Source organism: Lactuca saligna, chromosome 6 (genome assembly GCF_052625555.1).
Source record: "Lactuca saligna cultivar CGN05327 chromosome 6, ASM5262555v1, whole genome shotgun sequence".
NCBI classification, from domain to species: Eukaryota; Viridiplantae; Streptophyta; class Magnoliopsida; order Asterales; family Asteraceae; genus Lactuca; species Lactuca saligna.
In genome coordinates this window covers 183,773,014-183,791,236 of record NC_136422.1, presented here as the reverse complement: position 1 = coordinate 183,791,236, position 18,223 = coordinate 183,773,014, and the positions used below count along the sequence as shown (strand labels likewise).

General features: G+C 35.3%; 1 protein-coding gene across 1 annotated transcript; it reads left to right on the top strand.

The window, feature by feature from the left end:
* The first annotated feature begins 1,820 nt into the window (after positions 1-1,820).
* Positions 1,821-11,166, top strand: CHR18 (chromatin remodeling factor18). Its single transcript, XM_078961360.1, has 24 exons — positions 1,821-2,121; positions 3,527-3,587; positions 3,669-3,751; positions 3,824-3,879; positions 3,955-4,030; positions 4,166-4,232; positions 6,170-6,236; positions 6,318-6,384; positions 6,747-6,830; positions 6,920-6,961; positions 7,053-7,208; positions 7,572-7,649; positions 7,724-7,792; positions 7,888-7,953; positions 8,033-8,161; positions 8,441-8,497; positions 8,622-8,711; positions 9,008-9,073; positions 9,315-9,383; positions 9,473-9,577; positions 9,674-9,799; positions 10,422-10,480; positions 10,573-10,609; positions 10,736-11,166. The coding sequence occupies exons 1-24, from the start codon at positions 1,876-1,878 to the stop codon at positions 10,919-10,921; spliced, it is 2,142 nt and encodes a 713-aa protein (XP_078817486.1). The 5' UTR covers positions 1,821-1,875; the 3' UTR covers positions 10,922-11,166.
* The last annotated feature ends 7,057 nt before the right edge of the window (positions 11,167-18,223 follow it).

Below are 18,223 nucleotides of genomic sequence, written 5' to 3'. Positions count from 1 at the left end.
GTGTTCCGAACTATGGTCCGATGCAGTATGCAATATTTATGTTTATGTTATATGCTTTGATTATGTTGTTATATGATCAGTCAGTTTCAGACTTCAGTCCGATGCAGTGGGCAAGACCCTAGTTAGTTGCGGACTTCGGTTTGATGCAATAGGCGGGGCCCTAGTTAGTTTCGGACTTCGGTCCGATGCAGTGGGCAAGGCCCAGTATGTGCTTATATGTTATTTTATGGTATGCGGTAGTTTGGGGGAGCTCACTAAGCTTCGTGCTTACAGTTTCGGTTTTTGATTTCAGGTACTTCAGCTAGCAAATGAGAGGGATAGGGATAATGGCACGGCACACACCACAGTCAGCCTGGGAGATAGACTATGGTATTTTGATATGATCTTGACACTAGTTTCGATTTGATAAATTTATTATGACATTTTGAGATACATGGTTCATGGTTTTTACCTTTTGATAATTGATATTTTGGATTAGCAAAGTTTTCAAACAAAATTTTTTGGGATGTTAGATATGCTTACCTTATTTTAATATCCACTTGTCAATCTATTAATTATCTATTTCAAATTTCGAAATTTTAAAATTTCCAATCTAATTCCATTAAATTAATAATTGATTCTTTATTTTAAAATTTAAATTTTAAATTTTCTCACTATAATTATATTAAATTAATAACATTAGATTGAAAAATAAACTAGTAGCTTATATTTAAATTTATTATTGTTATTATGAATTATAATAAATATTTGGGCTATTATTATGACTTATATAATTGTCGTTATAATATCTTTTGAATTACTCGCGGTACGGGGAATCTAGTTTAAAGGGCCGCATAAGGTTGTTGAATTTCAGAAGTGTTATATGCCAAAATGGTCTTGCCCTCCAGTGTTTTATGTTTGGCCCCTGTCTGTACATAGTGGTTGGAAATATTGTTTAAACGTTTATATAATAATAATGATGATCATGATGATGATGATGATAACGATGACGATGATGATGACGATGGCGATGGCGATGGCGATGGCGATGACGATGACGATGACGATGACGATGACGATGATGATGGTGATGGTGATGGTGATGGTGATGAGGATGATGATGGTGATGACGATGATGATGACGGCGACGGCGACGATGACGACGACAGCGAGGGCGAGGGCGACGACGATGGCGATGGCGCCGGCGATGGCGATGGTGATATCGATGACGATGGCGATGGCGATGACGATGACAATGACGATGACGATGACGATGACGATGACGATGACGATGACGATGATGATGATGATGATGATGATGATGATCGATGATTTAGGTTGGAAAATAAGGTGGGATGGAAGCCGGTCAAATGCCACGTGACATAAAGTTACTCTAATTATCTTTTTATTAGAGTAGGATTTCATTTTCAATGTTTCAATTCTATACATTATTTTTTACGGATGATCAGTATGTACCTAAAATTTAGATGGAAGAAAATGAAGATCAGATTTGATTTAAGATCAAGAAATATTACATGGTAAATAAGCACAGACAAGTCTTTTTGAATGCTATAACTTTGTAAAGATATTTTTTCAAAAGATGTGTTTAAAAAGTGTTTGAGATTTCTTTTGTTTTTTCACCTCAAAAGTTCAAAAAAATACAAAAAAATCACGGATGTGTGATTTTTGCAAATGCTAATTTTTTTATTTTGGTAAAAATTGATTTTAAAAGTATTTTTCCACTTGCCAAATAATTTTTGGATTTTTCTAATTTTTTAGAAAAGTTAAAAATAAAAAACTGATTTAAAAGCAAAAAACAAACGCCGTAGTTACAAGTTTCAAAACCCTCCCTGCTCCGAGATATATTGAGAGAGTGAAAAAAAGGGGGGAAAAGTGATGGAAACGGACGACTGGGGTTTTAGCGCGGAGGAGCTTGATTCCCTTGAAAAGGATGCTCTCAATCGGATCGCTCAACGGAATGCCACCACCGCAACCGCAACCGCAACCGCCACCACCACGACCACCACCGCCGCCAGTACGAGTACCAGGGCTCATGCCCCTTCAACGTTTTATCATGGCTCTCATGCACGCCCGATACCTTCGCCTGTCAAACCAGTCTTTGAGTCTCGTCACGCCCACAAGGTCAGTATTCCATTGGAACTCTCTGTATCTCTCTCGTTTGTGTGCTGAGTTTCGTATTCGCCTCATGTCTTGAATGTTGTTGCTGATTATTTCAACTTCATATTGTATACATCTGCGAGCGAGTAGTTCGATTTTTCTATTATAATGTGTACCCTTTTAGGGCTTAAAATATTTACTTACTAAGATTGGGAACACAGAACACATGTAAGAGCGTAAGTCTTGAACATTTTGAGGATTTCTGAAACTCGTTATTTGCTAAATGCTAGCAAATAGATCAATGACCATTTATGAATATCCATTGATCCAATTGCAGATGCAGTTTCTACTACATTTATCTGATTAACTGGCACCTAGCTTATCTAGGAGGATGTGGTTTTTACACAAGTGGATGATGCTCTAAAATTTTGTCATTAGGCACATATTAAGTTGATAAGGGAAGACAGCACATGTAAATGGATGAGAGTTGGTGAAAGATTAAACCTTTCTTTGTTAACTTTGCTGGAATAGAAATCTGATGCGCCATGGATGCAAAACAACCCATATGTCATTCACAACATTATTGATAAAGTCTCTCATCTTTATTATGTTGATTAAACTCATAAACTTTATTTGTCTTATTCAAACTCATGTAATGTTGCCAGAAGGACAAAATTACCTATTTTTGAAAGACAAAAAATTGTTAGCCTGTCTTACAAAGACTCGGTGAACATGTCAAATTAGATGCATAGCCATCACTCTACAAGCCTAACAACCTGCTAAATAAAACCTTACAACTCACCAAGTGAACTCGTTCATCATCATTTGGTCAAAGATTCTTGATGGTGGATTGGTGGTGCAGAGTTTAAAATCTTCCCTTAACTCCTTTTAGTTGTTTAGTCATACCAATGATGTCCTTCAATTTGATAAATATTCATTCGTCAGTGACTTGAGGATGCTAGAGCTACATGGTTTTTGAACATGCAATTCGCTAACTATGTTTCCCTCTTTTCCCAGACTTGTATGTTAGAAACTAAAAGCATGTGTGATGTGTGGTTTTTTTTTTTTTTTTTCATGTCTGATTTCTTTGAGGCAACGTTGATTGCGGAAATGTTGTCTACAAGATCATAATATAACCTTCAGTTAGAATGTCTATTTCCAAACTTTGGTGTCAATGTCATAACCGCATATGCTGCTGTGAAGTTTGAGAGTGTAACAGACTTACAGTGAACGGTTTCTTTGATGACCACATATAGTTGTTCATGGTCATTGAGATTGTGCTCTAAATCTAATCACAGCTAGTAATTTGTAATATTAGAAAGAATTTCTGTTTTTAGTCACTGCATTTCTGGATGGAAGTGGAAGTAGTAGTATGCATTGTTGAAAGTGTCCCTCAGATCACTTAAGTGTGTTTGTATTTGGAAAATAGGTAAATTCTTTGTCAACTGCTTCAGCAAATCCATCAGCAGGCACTACACGAAAGGTATCAGGTGAGCGTGACGTGAGCTATCTCCCATAATTTATTTCTTAATAGACCACCGTGTTCATGTGTCTTTTGTTTGTTTTTCTAGGAGATGATACTTCAAAGACTCGTTCCATTAAGTTTTTTCTACATGCGAGTGGAAACGTTGCTGCAAAATTTGCATATGACCAGGTACTTATGTTGTTTTGTTTCTTGTTAATTTTGTCTTATTATGGGCTTCTAGAGCTGTCTCAATCTTCTCAGGTACTTGTGGGAGCATTACGTAAGGTCCCAAAAGCAACATGGAACGCAAAAGAAAGGTTCTCTCTTTTGCATTTCACATCATTTTGTAGATTTTTTGTTTAGAGTATAACTAGTGCGTCCTGTCAGTGCAGATTGTGGATCTTTCCTTTATTATCTTTACCATCAGCAGAAAAATTTATTGGTGAATTATCTGGTTCCAACATTGAGGTGCTTTTTATAGTTACACTATTTTGCAAATGATGCTTTCTATAGAATCTTGTATATTTTTGAACTTGTCTAACCAATCAGATCTCTACACATGGTTTTTGTATTGTTTTCTGCTAATTAGTTGTGATTTTACAGGTGGAAACTCTAGATCCATTGTTGCACCGTGCTATTGCTGCTGCCTCTATTGTTCCAGATCTTCAAGGTAGAAATGTTTGTTTTAATGTTTTATATATCAGATGATATGATTGTTAGTCAAGTAGGGCTTATTGAGGAAAAGGGTAGGAGTTGGAACATATGAAGGTGTTATCATCATTATTATTGTTATCCTTTCAAAAGCAATAGTTTTGAAATCTGCTTTCTTTTTATTATATACATTTTATCTACCTTTTACAAAAAAGATATAACATATCAACCAATAGGTTACCATGATTTAACAACCTCATATCTTGATTTTGATTTGACCCGGTTTTGTTTCCATTTCAACAAAATGCTCCTTATATCTCATTGTTATATTGACTTTATATATATATATATATATATATATATATATATATATATATATAGGGTTAGGTTATTATGTTCTAACTATATATTGTGTGCATGTAGGATTGATTCTGGACCAATCATTTTAGTTATATATATATATATATATATAATGAGCATTAATTAAACCTTCAACATTTAATATGCATCAATTACTTTCTTAAAATAACTAAAATGATTGGTCCAGAATCAATCTTACATGCACATAATAGATAGTAGAAACATTTGAACCTAACTCTTGCTCTCTCTCTCTCTCTCTCTATATATATATATATATATATATATATATATATATATAGAACTTTTAGTAGTATACATCTATGCATTGATACGAACCCATCCCATACTAGGCCCATATCAAGCCATAAACCCAAGTGTAGATCATAGTTGTCAATAGCGACCATAGCGGTCGCTATAGCGAATAGCGTGGCGAAGTGGTCATCGACCGCTATGGACTAAATAGCGACAGAAAGCGGGACTTTTAGCGATAGGGTTTTTTTTTTTTTTTTTTTTTTTTAAAAGAACTGGAATAAACGTATTAGGGTTGGCACTAACTAAAATTCAGTCTCGTTCTCTCCCGCCTCTATGCTTTGGACTTGCTCTGCTCTGAATCCTTGCGTCCACCTCATAAATACATATAAGCGTTGCTAAATACATATAATAGGTATATAATAAATATTTTTTAATACTTTTATACCTATCGCTAAATACGAAAGAGCAGTCGCTATTTACCGCTATTCGCTACGTAGCTTATAGGTGGCCCGTCGCTATTCGCTATCGATAACTATGGTGTAGATTGTAGAACTCACCCTTAAAGGCAGCTTGTAGGAGGAGAGATTTATAAACAAGCTACCAACTTAATTTACTTTCAACCGGCCGATGTGGGATCGTAACATACACCAAGTGGCAAGTATTATTGCCAATCCTCACCCTGATTAGCTGCTTTTTTTTTGAAACATTAAATCCACCATAAAGGAAGGTAGGGGATGCCTACAACCTAACCTTAGTCATTAGATATTGCTTAATGCTTCTTGCTTGATAGATTGTGTAAATAACATCCTTCATTATGAATGCATTAAATGGTGTTAACATCTAATGGTTTCTGAGTTTCATTTCTGGTTGTTTACTTGATTGCTAGAAGGGTACAATACAATGCTATTTTTTTACTTGATTAGCTTACTAGCTTAGTTGAGTTTTGCAATTATCCATGATTTTGAGTTTGATGATTTAATTTCAAGCCCAATGCTACTGATTACTTGACTTAGAATTTATATTTATATAAAACCGATATCCTACCACGATAATTGGTATATCAAATCTCGGCCCTTCACCGATATTTCATTTTTGACTGCGATAACTGCTTAGTGCTTGATAGAATTGAATCAAATCTTTTTTTTTTTTTGGAATGGCAAATCTATTCTACTCCTATACTACTCCTAATTGTCCACCTATGTCCCTCACGGGACTTGAACCCTCAACCTCAAGGAGGGAGGGCAACACCGGATACCAATTATCTTGTTCTGTAACCAGTGTGTTCTATTTTATGTTTTTCATGTTTTTGCGTGTTGTTAATGTTTTGTTTATGCTATTTGTCAGATCGCTATGACTCGATGCCTGATAGCATAAAATCAAAGCTATTGCCATTTCAGCGAGACGGTGTCAGGTATGTAATATTATTGACTAATTTGTGTGTTACTTGGTCAGATACTAATCATCTAAAGAATTCATGATCTTTTTATTGCAGGTTTATATTGCAGCATGGAGGGCGTGTTCTTCTGGCTGATGAAATGGGCCTTGGAAAAACTCTTCAGGTAATATGGATAAAAAAAACTCAGAATGGTCTGCAAGATCTTTAAAAAATCATGTAGGATAAGGTGCTTACATCTTAAGGCCGTGTTTGGTGCGCTTAAGCTAACTTATTCTTTGAGCTTATTGGAATGTAGTTGTAGTGTTTGGTGAGACCACTAAAGTAGCTTATAATATAAGCTAGCTTTTAAAAAAGCTATTGATAAGCTCATGGGGCTTTTTCTACAACTTTTCCAAACGTATATGCCAATTTTAATTATATATCTAAATGTCCTTTTCTGACATTTTACTTTGCCATCTAGCTTATCGGCTAATCTGCCAAAGCCAAACACAGCCAGCCTAATAAGTGGTTCTTAATTTTTGGCAGGCGATTGCTGTAGCCTCTTGTGTTCGTGACTCATGGCCTGTTCTTGTTCTTACTCCATCTTCATTACGGCTTCAATGGGCTTCTGTTAGTTTTCTCTTTTACCTCTTGCTTCCTATCCTATCCTATCCTATAAATGTAAACAACTTACACTTTATTTTTCATGCTTTACACAGATGATTCAACAATGGCTAGACATCGCCTCCTCCGATATACACGTATGACCTTTTTTTTAAATGAGAAATGTGAACATGACATCATGTTTTTTCATTATATAACGATTGTTGTGATTTTTTTTTTTTTTTGCAGGTGGTTTTGTCTAGTTACAATGGGTCAAACAAGGGTGGGTTCACAATAACGCGATCAAACACCAAAGGAGATATAAGTCTTGATGGAATGTTCAACATTGTGTCATATGATGTCGTGCCCAAGATTCAAGGGAGTCTCATGAGTTCAAATTTTAAGGTAACCATTTGTACTTCAAAGTTCCAATTGCAATCTTTTTGTGTCATGAATTGATATTATGAAATGGTTACTGTTTGCCATCACATTTATGTATACAAAAGGGATTGTGTACCTCATGACAGTGGTGCCTACTTTGTACATGATAAAACATACAGATAGCAATATGTAGAATGAGACCAGTATTAGGATTATGTTTCTAAGGCTATTCAAACTGACATCTGAAATCTGACTTTGTGATCTTTTTAAAAATATAAATACATATTTAAGAAAAAACAAGTAACATGTGCATGCCAATTAGCTTTGCATCCCTTGGGATTTTGTTCATATGCAATTTTTTGTTAATAATGAATTCTTTATATATAGTTTGTGATTGCGGATGAGTCGCACTTCTTGAAGAATGCCCAAGCCAAGCGAACTACGGCATCTCTTCCTTTATTACAGGTCTCTCTCTCTCTCTCTCTCTCTGTTATACACACACACACTTGCTGATGTGTTTATTGTTTTCATATATGCAGAAAGCTCGATACTTAATGTTGCTTAGTGGGACTCCTGCTTTATCTCGACCGATTGAGCTGTTCAAACAGGTCATAAATTCTTTCCAGACTCCATATTTTGATTTTTTTCTAATCAAATTTAATATTATCTGTTCTCTGAATTGAACCCTTACATGTTTTGACAGCTTGAAGCACTGTATCCTACGGTATATAAGAATGTTCATGAATATGGCAACAGATATTGCCTGGGTGTAAGATGGACTTATTTTGCTACCAGTATCTGTTTTCATCATATCTTTGTGAGAAAATTTAATGTAATATTTTTTCCAGGGTCATTTTGGAATGTATCAAGGTGCAAGTAATCATGAAGAACTGCACAACTTGATGAAAGCAACTGTGATGATTCGAAGACTCAAAAAAGACGTTCTCTCTGAGCTACCTGTCAAGCGCAGGCAACAGGTAACCCATTAAGTTTTGATTCTTATTAATATTATTGATAAGTCAGAGAAACATATGTATATGTATATATATACAACTAGGCTACAAAAATAACTTCTCATAATCAAGAACCAACTAATTAAACTAATGTTATATACTCTCTTATATGTGATGTATATAAATATAACTAGTTTTTCTTTTCCTAATCATATGTGTTTATATTTAGTGGAGTAATGCTCATCTTTTTTTATTTTTTTATTTTTTTATTTTTTTTATTTTTATTGTTTTTCTTGTTCCTAGGTTTTTCTGGACTTGGCAGACAAGGACATGAGGCAAATTAATGCTTTATTCTGTGAGGTATTCTAAACTTTTAGGCGTGTCTTTATTCTATATATATTTTTTGTTCTTTCATTTCAAATTAGGAAACTGTCATGTTTTCTTAAAATTGTAGTGATGATTATCACTTCTTTTCATTATACAGTTGGACGTTATAAAAAACAAAATCAAGGCCTGCAAGTCCAAAGAGGAAGGCGAGTCGCTTAAGCTTAATGAGAAGCAAATCATAAATAAGGTGCACATGCAATGCAACAATCTTTAAGCTATTTTCTAGCATCTCTCTTTCTCTGTATATCGTTATCATTTATCCGTGAAGACACCACTCCAGTAAATTCATTTTGAACAGGAATAACAAGTACTTGACTATTTTACCCCTAATAGACTAACTTACAGTTGAGTACCTCAGTACCCAGTACTGCCCGGATGACCCTACCTTTGTAATATATGCATACATGTTTTTCATCCGTATACAATATGTCAAGTGTTGTAATATTTAATCTGTATGTTAAATTTTTTTTGCTTGATGGTCAGATCTATACAGAATCCGCGGAAGCCAAAATCCCTGCTGTTCTGGATTACCTGGGAACTGTCATTGAGGTACGTTGCCATTACTGGATGGAATGAAATGACAGAAGGAATGGAATAGGCATTAGGCAAGGAGATAGAATGAGTCATTATCATGCTTGTTGGCCTGTAGGAACACTCCAATCCATTCTATAATAATGGTCCACTCCATTCCATTCCTTTCTTGATTCCATCATACAGAACAGAACACAACACAACACTAGCTTATTTTCACTTTGCAAATTATACAATGCTTCATGATTTTACGGTGCAGGCGGGGTGCAAGTTTATAGTGTTTGCTCATCATCAGTCAATGATTGATTCAATACATCAACTTCTTCTTGTAAGACCAGACCAGAGCGCGTTTGGTGTTTGTGAATAGGTTTCTAAAATAATTAGATTAGATTCTTATTTGCTTTGCCTAATTTCCAGAAAAAGAAGGTTGGTTGTATTCGGATAGATGGTGGTACTTCAGCAGGATCAAGACAATCCTTAGTCACAGATTTCCAGGAAAAAGATGCCATAAAAGCAGCAGTGGTATATATAATTAGTAATTAATAATTTATAATTTATATTTGTATTATAAAGAATTGTTTGATTATTTAGTTATACTTGCTTTGTTGTGTTGTGTAGCTATCTATCAAAGCTGGTGGTGTTGGGTTAACTTTAACAGCAGCAAGCACAGTAATATTTGCAGAGCTTTCTTGGACACCAGGGGACATGATTCAAGCTGAAGACCGTGCTCACAGAATTGGACAGGTTTGTTTTTCTAAATCTGTCAACTGAAACACCTTTTAAGAAAATGTTAATGCAAGAAATAGCAATGTACTTACATAATCATTCATATGTTTATTATATTTATAAATCCAAACCAGTATCCACTTGGGTAGGGTAGAATAGATTTTTCAATGTATACTAATAAGAAACAAAATTGCTATATTGTCCTATCTAATTAGAATCAAATTTGGAGTAGAATGCCATCTATTATGATGGCCTGGGTGGGTTTTTCTTTCATAGTATAATGTCCCAATAAGAAATAAATTGAAAGTACAATGCTATAATGGGTCGGTTTTTCAAAGTAGAATGCCTTGCCTTAATAAGGAAAAAAAAGTTGAATTAAATTTGGATGCTATAATACACATAATAAAGGAAAGCAGGTTGCTATTCCTTGAAGCATTTTTTCTAACTTTTCAATTGTATTGTACCATGCCATGATGTCCTTTTTTTTTTTTTTAATTAAGTGTGTGTGAGTATGGGTATGGTGGAAAATTTATAATTTAGTCGAATAGGAGGACCTGAGCTTCTTCCTATTAATAACACACATATGGCTTCTGATTCTGATTTTGTGGTTTGGTGTGGGGTTATGCTTTTGCACTTGCAGGTATCATCAGTGAATGTATACTACCTCCTGGCAAGTGACACAGTCGATGACATCATATGGTAACAAAACAAGCCCATCTTATAAATCCTAAATCATGCTTTGCTGGCTGATAAGTAATTGAAAGCACTTTCTTTGTTTTTTCTCCTTTCAGGGATGTTGTGCAAAGCAAGTTAGAAAATCTGGGACAGGTTTTTTCCTTTTGCTCCTTTTTGTTTTTTTGCTTTTATATATATATATATATATATATATATATATATATATATATATATATATATAAGTGAGTTATGGACGGTGATATACCTAATTTTATGCAGATGCTGGATGGGCATGAGAATACACTGAAAGTTTCAAATAATAATACTAATAACCAGCAGCAGCCAACAAGGATGATTGGTAGTAGCAGTAGCCCTTCAAAACAGAAAACACTGGACTCATTTGTGAAGCGTTGTAGTTCACACAATGCGGAGGCAGACTCCAACCACAAACATCCCAGGCATTGAGATTTGAGAGGTAGAGGTAGAGAACACACTATATATACGTATTTTACTTTTGGTAGGAGGGTTTTTACTTTATAAGGTATGTATTACTATTACTATTGCATGCAGTGTCAAGCGTGTATAATAATATAATTGTCTGCATATAGTTTTTTACTTTATAAGGTATGTATTACTATTGCATGCAGTGTCAAGCGTGTATAATAATATAATTGTCTGCATATAGTTTTTTTTGGTAGCTTTTCAACTCATTTTACTCTACTTTCATGGTCGTAATGTTTTTGTTAGAATGTTTGTAGCGCACTTGTATTTATGATCTCAACGAAGGTTAGGGTTGCAAACTACTTGAGGCTTTATCAAGTAAATAAGTCTATGGAAGGTTTAGTAGAGGTTTCTGAAACACTTGCAAGGAGAATTTCAGACTCTTTTAGGTAACTCAAAACCTATCTTTCCACTAGCGCTTGGTATTGTGATAGAAGCTAACCTCAGGTAGCTCAAAACGTGTGTTGTTAAAGAAAAAAATGAAAACAATACTGATCAAATCGTAATCTATCGGGTGGCTTAAGGCTTTGTTTTATAGCTAAACAAACCTAAACCTACTAAAAGACTTTAAATAATGAAACTCCTAATTGGACACTGATTCTAATGACTTAATCTTTACTTCGATCCCTATCTCTATTTCTCTTGTAGATTTGGCCCTACTTGCACACTTTTCGATTCATATCAATGCCCCACCTCGAAAACTCACCTTTTCCTTACGGTGTAACTTAGGATACCTTTGTTGCATCAACAAGGAAGCCTTCTAGGTTCTTTATACATAGGAATCCCCTTCCATTAGATCAACCACTATTGTTTTCCTTGATTCTCCTTGTTGCCTAACACCCTTTGAGGACACATTAGCTCTTCCACTTGACTTAATAAACACCTTCTTGACCCCCCATGCTTTTTTAAGTTGTGATACATGGAATATTGGGTGGATAGGAGAAGTTGGTAACTCGAGTTTATAAGCCACCTGTCCAATCCGACTGATAACTTCGAAAGGCCCAAAGAAACGTGGGGCAAGCTTCTCATTTTGCTTGGTAGCTACTGTAGTTTCCTTGTAGGGCCTAAGCTTTAAGAAAACTATATCTCCAACCGCAAACTCCACATGCCTATGCTTTCCGTTTGCATAATTCTTCATAAGTTGTGCCTTGATCAACTGTATCTTTAATTCTTGTGACACCTGTCACGGTTACATAGATATTCGTCCACATCAAAAGTAACAGTCGCTCCTCGATCATAGCTAAATAGGATTGCCGGATCTTGTCTGAAAAGAACCTTGAAAGGTGTCATTTTAATAGATGAATGATAGGACGTATTATACTAGTATTCTGCCTATGACATCCATTTAACCCACTCCTTAGGTCGTAAAGAAGCAAAACAACGCAAATCTGGGCTAGTCAATTTAGAGACGATAAGCGTCAACAATGACTTTTTTATATATGATTATTTAAAATAAATAATCTTGACCAAGTTATAGTATATGTCACAAGGGTTCCGTACATATAAAGAACGCCGAAATCCGAGTTCTAACGAAGAAGTTATGACCCGTCGAATTTTACGGTAAAACCGACACGACACCGGGAATCGTAAAAAGTGAATTTATGATAAAATACTTTCTAACCTTAGCATTCTAAACGAAATTCATAGTATATGTTAAACCGAGAGTGTGCATAAAAAGAACGTCCAAATCTGATTTCATATGAGGAAGTTATGATTTTTCTAAGATTTAGCATAGCAGTGCATAGTCTGAATTTTGAATTTTAGATCGATCGATTTTTAACCAAAAAACTCTAAACGAGAAATGAAGATATCGTTAATAGGAGTTCAACGATAAAAAGACAGTCGAAACGGAGTTTGTATGCGAAAGGTATGGATGAACCTTAGTCCCTACTCTTCGAGCGCGGCGAATTTGATACAGATTTGTAAATTCGAGATAGAATGAGAATTAGCCGATGGATCTAAATGAAAGCTATAGTACTCGTAAATACCAATGTGTGGATATAAATAACGTCGAGAATAGAGCTCATATGTTAAAGATATGGATGAAACTTAGTCTCTACTCTTCAAGCGCGGCGAATTCGAATAAAGTTTTGTAAATCTGAGATAGAATGAGAATTAGCCGACAAGGTCTAAATGAAAGTTGTAGTAATCGTAAATACCAATGCGTGAATATAAAGAATGTAGAAAATGGAGCTCGTATGCGGAAGATACACACGAAACTTAGGGCCTACTCTACGATTGAACCCCTATAAATAAGAGATGAACTCTTCATATTTTCTTCACACCATAAGCCTTTCTTTTTCTCTCTAACTTCTCTCTAGACTCCTTAAATCCCCCTAAAGCTTAGGAAACTTCCATAGCGCTAGAAGAAAGCCCCGGAGCGCACGAAGGCTCCGAGAAAAAGAGCTTTTCGGCTCAGAAGCTTTGCTCCAACGGAACCCGATTTTTAATAAAACTCGCTGTAAGTGAAATAAACCTACCGTACTTTAAATATAGCTTATATTTAAATATAATATCGTTATTATGAACCTAGAAATAAGATTTTGTCAGTGATTCAAAGTCGTTATATTGATTGATCTACTTACGGGAATGATGTCTAGGCTGTGATTTAGTGAGGTATTTAAAGTGAGATTTCCAAACAATATATTTCGTATACCAAACGGACCCTACCTCCGATATGATCCTACCTGGTTGTTCCTTACTTGATAGATCATGAAGTAGACTTTGAGTAAATGATGAATCTAGACTAATAATTAGTTGCAATAAAGATTAGACTAAAAACTTAGTGATAATAATGCCAGGTTTTGTCGAAGGAAAAATAGAATCGTTAGAAGTGAAGCACTACCCGAGTTTGGAATCATCATTTTAACAAGTGAGTGTATAGTTGCTTTCATCTTACACATAGATATAAAGTATTTTATATAAATTGTGTGCTATGTATGCATATTATCTGTTTATTTGAGATCTATGTTGGATAAACAATTTTATAATGTTTTAAGTGATTTAAACCGTATATGTATTTTATATCTATGAATATGTTGGGTAAAACATGGGTAGATGAATGAGGAGGGATGAAAGAGGGTATAAGTAAACATTGGTGACTATGGACTTAGTGCCAATTGTATAAACCATGACTATGGACTTAGTGCCTAAACCCTTGCGACTATGGACTTAGTGCCTATTGTATAAACCCTGGCGCCGTTGCCGGGACACGATGTTACTAATTGTTTATACCAAGATTTTTGTGAGCAGGTACATCTCTATCGAAAAAAAAGAACAAAACAAAAAACAAAATGCGTGGCTTAGAAATGAATACTCCTTACATTAAGGACAAACTTTCTGAGTTATCCCAGTTAGTTATTATGATTGGAAATGACAAATGTGTACAACCCACACCCCGTTCGTGTGGCATTTGCGCTCAAGTGGGGCACCCAACCGATATGTGTCTCTATTTACAAGGAGAATGCGAAGTAGTGCAAGAAATGGGAAGTTACTACTGGCCAAACCAACGTAGTTATGATCAACCTCAACATGATGAATGGTGGGACAACAACCAAGATTGGAGAAACAACCAATCCTAAGCTTGGGGAAATGACCAATACCAACAAACTCCACAGTTCCAACAACCATATCCTCCACCTCCTTATCAAAATGAAATGTTGATCATGTCCTTGGAAGACATTATAAAAATCATTTCCAGTAATACCTAAATCTTCCAAGAAACAACCAAAGTTATCCTCAAAGGCTTAGAGGAACAAATTGCACAACTTGCTCAATCTGTGAGTATATAGGAAACTCAAGGCAATTACCATCGCAAATTGAAGAGGACCCAAGACATACCGTTTTTTCCATCACCTTGAATGATGGGAAAATTTTTGATGACCCAAGATTGCAACTTGAAGACATGGAAGAGGAGGAAGAAGTAGAAGTGGAGAAGGTTTTCAAGGAAGAAGTAACAATTAAGAAGGTTGACATGGAAGTTGTAAAGGAGGTGCTCGAGGTTGAAGAAAGAAAGGCTGAGCCACCCACTACGAATGAGAAAATTATTTCACTGGTAGACCAACCACTAGTGCCAGAAATGATAAATCCGTCGGACTCTTTAAAGGATACATATCCCAAGAAGGAAGACACCTAAGTGGTCATCAACTCAACCACCATACCAAAGAAGGAAGAGTTGATCATCGTACTTGACAAGTACAAGAAAGGGGTCGGTTGGACGATTGATTGCATCAAGGGTCTATGTCCAGTATGGTTTGTCCTATTTGAGGAATTAGTAAGAAGTTTACTAAGTTGTAGACCCCCAACATTCAAAGAATAACATATTCCGGGGGCCAACTCGAGCTAAACATTTTTGAAATATGTGTGGCTAACCGAGAGGCAACTCGAGAGTATTTTCTTTCCACTTTTTCTTTTATTTACTTTATTTTATTTGTGCTGAAATATTTTTGAGTATTTTTGAGAGTCCATGCAAAACATTTTCCATATCTAAAAGAATGAGAGGGAGTCATGTGAAAAAAAATGGTTTTTTAGGATTACAGAAAAGAAACACACGGGCATGTACAAATTGGCATGGGCAGACACTAAAAAACGCATGGCCTGATTTTTTTGACCATGCGTGGCCGATGAGGTTTTTCAAAGAAAAAAAATCGCATGGCCAAGCTCAAAAATGCACGGGAAAGGACAAAAAAACATGGGCTGAAATCACCCCGTGCCTTTTGATCACAACTTTTCAAAAAAAAAAAAAAAAAGAGTACGGCCTAAACTGAAAAACTTACGGGCATACACTCAAAACTCACGGCCTAATGCCAAAACTCACAGGCCATGCTAAAAAACACATGACCTACTTCTAGACCATACATTGGTGACGCAACTCCTACTTTTTTCAAAAATAAAAAAACTCATGGGTAATCCTCTAAAAACGCATGGGCTATCATAAAAAACGCACAACCTGGCTTGGATCGTGTGTTTTGGTCGTTGGTGCTATTTAAAATTTTTTTTGTGTCATTCTTCCTCTTCACAACTCACGACTGTGCCCTCTTCCCCCTCTAACCCTTCATCGGCCGATTCTCATTAAACCCTAATAAAGCTTCAATTTTCTTCATTCAATCCAAGATTAAAGCTCCAAGGTTTCAAGATTGTTGCAAAGGGTTTCAAGAGAAAATTTAGGGAGGGGTCCTGGAAGGAAGATTGGAAGCTTGCTTCTCCAATTGTGCATTCCACCATTGATGTGTTCATGCTTTTCTTGAGGTTGAAGATGAAGTGAACAAGTCAAGTATATCACAAATTCAAACATTTGACTGGTATATTCCTTCCATTTCTCAAGTTGATGCATGAATCCTAAGATCGTTTGACTAGAATTGTTGAGAATCCGTTCATATGCTCTATATGGTTATACATTTGTGTCTTAGTAGGTTGCCCAATCCTCTCAAAGGATCGAGTACGATGCTTAATCTTAAACTTGGGGAGGGATCTTTGTACATTATGTTCTAGTTTTGTATATTAGGATCTAGTTTCCACATACATTTCATCAAAAACATTTCAAAAAAAAAAAAAAACTCAAAAAGATTTTGCTTTTCTTATTTTCATTTTTTTTCCATCATTCATTTTCAAAGCATTAAAAAAACAAAACAAAACAAAACAAAAAAACAAAAAATATTTATGAAAAGATTTTATTTTCAACTTTCCTTAGTTTACATTCCCTTCAAAAGATCTATATATTTAAAAATTCCATTTTTTTTAGCATTTTTTTTTATCTTTTGCATAAAAAAATAAAAAAATAATATCAATCCAAATGAACCTAATCTTCTTGAATCAACTGAAGTGGTAAATGAGTCGTGACTTGAGATTAGAACTTGTTTGTTTTTCATTAAAAAATCTTGAAGCAATCTAATCACACACGAACACGTCTCCCTAAGCTACTCGTGCAAAACAAAAAATAATAAGGTTATCAACACCAAAGCGTAACAAAAGATATATGTTAGCCCTTGGAACATACGGCCGGTCTTATGAGTAGTAAGTGCTTAATCATACCCAAACTCCAAATTCAAAAGAATCATAAAATGAATATAAAATTTCAGTGAATCGAATCTTCCAGCGCTCTAAAAAATCATTTCTACCTATTCCCTTCTAAGTATCCTACTTGGGGACGTTGTTTCCAACTATATTTAGAGGTCTTTGAGTGTTTACATCAGTCCCCCCAAAAAATGCATTAAAAGTCTTTCACGGTAATAGACCGTGAGATGTCCCAACAATAGAAAAAGTCAAGGACAAAAATATAAAGAATTAGGCCGAGCAAATAACATAAACATGTAGATATGGTACTCTTCTCTCACAACTGTACTCTGTTTATGTCGCGTCAAGCCGACATTTAAGCATGAGTGCATCTTCGGATACTTTGAAAATGTGCCCTTGCGAACAGAACTTCAAAGGAGTTGTGCAGGGAGAGAGAGAGAGAGAGAGAGAGAGAGAGAGAGAGAGAGAGAGAGAGAGAGAGAGAGAGAGAGAGAGAGAGAGAGAGAGAGAGAGAGAGAGAGAGAGAGGAGAAAAAAAGAGTTAAAAAAAAGTCAATAAGTAGACAATTCCACAGCAACATTAGTTGCATGAATTAATACAACTAGGAAAATTGATTGGTTATCAAAAGATCCCCTTGAACTTGAACTTGAACTTGAACTTATGACATCGGGACTAACTGTGAACTACTTTGACTAGTGTAAGTGGTTTGAAATATGTAACCAATCTAGGTAAATATTAGGAAATTTTTTAGAAAATATTCTTTTATTGCATGCGTTTACTCTTAATTCCCTTTAGGTCCTTTTCGTTCCTTCTGTTTTTTTCATCTTAGTTTCTTTTTAGTCACCTATCGTCTTCTCTATGGTTATTCTTCATTTTGTTCTTTCTTGAGGACAAGAAAGGTCTAAGCTTGGGGAGGTTTGATAAGTGCATTTTATAAACCTATTTTGCATGTTTATTTTCATCCTTTCATAGCATTCTACTTCATAATTCTTGCATTTAGTTAATTATTTAGGCAATTGCATATTTTATTAAGAATGTCTGGTACTTCACTATTTTTTATTTATTTTGTAGCCATTATGGAGCTTGGAACATCCAACTTAGAGCATGGAGCATGTAACTTGGAACATGGAGCATGGAGATTTGGAGCATGAAGAAAAGATGGACCGATCATGCCTTGGACAAAACATGAATACATAACCCGAGTTGTTGTTGCATTATCATCATAGAAAAGGACTACGTTTGAAATACGGTTCA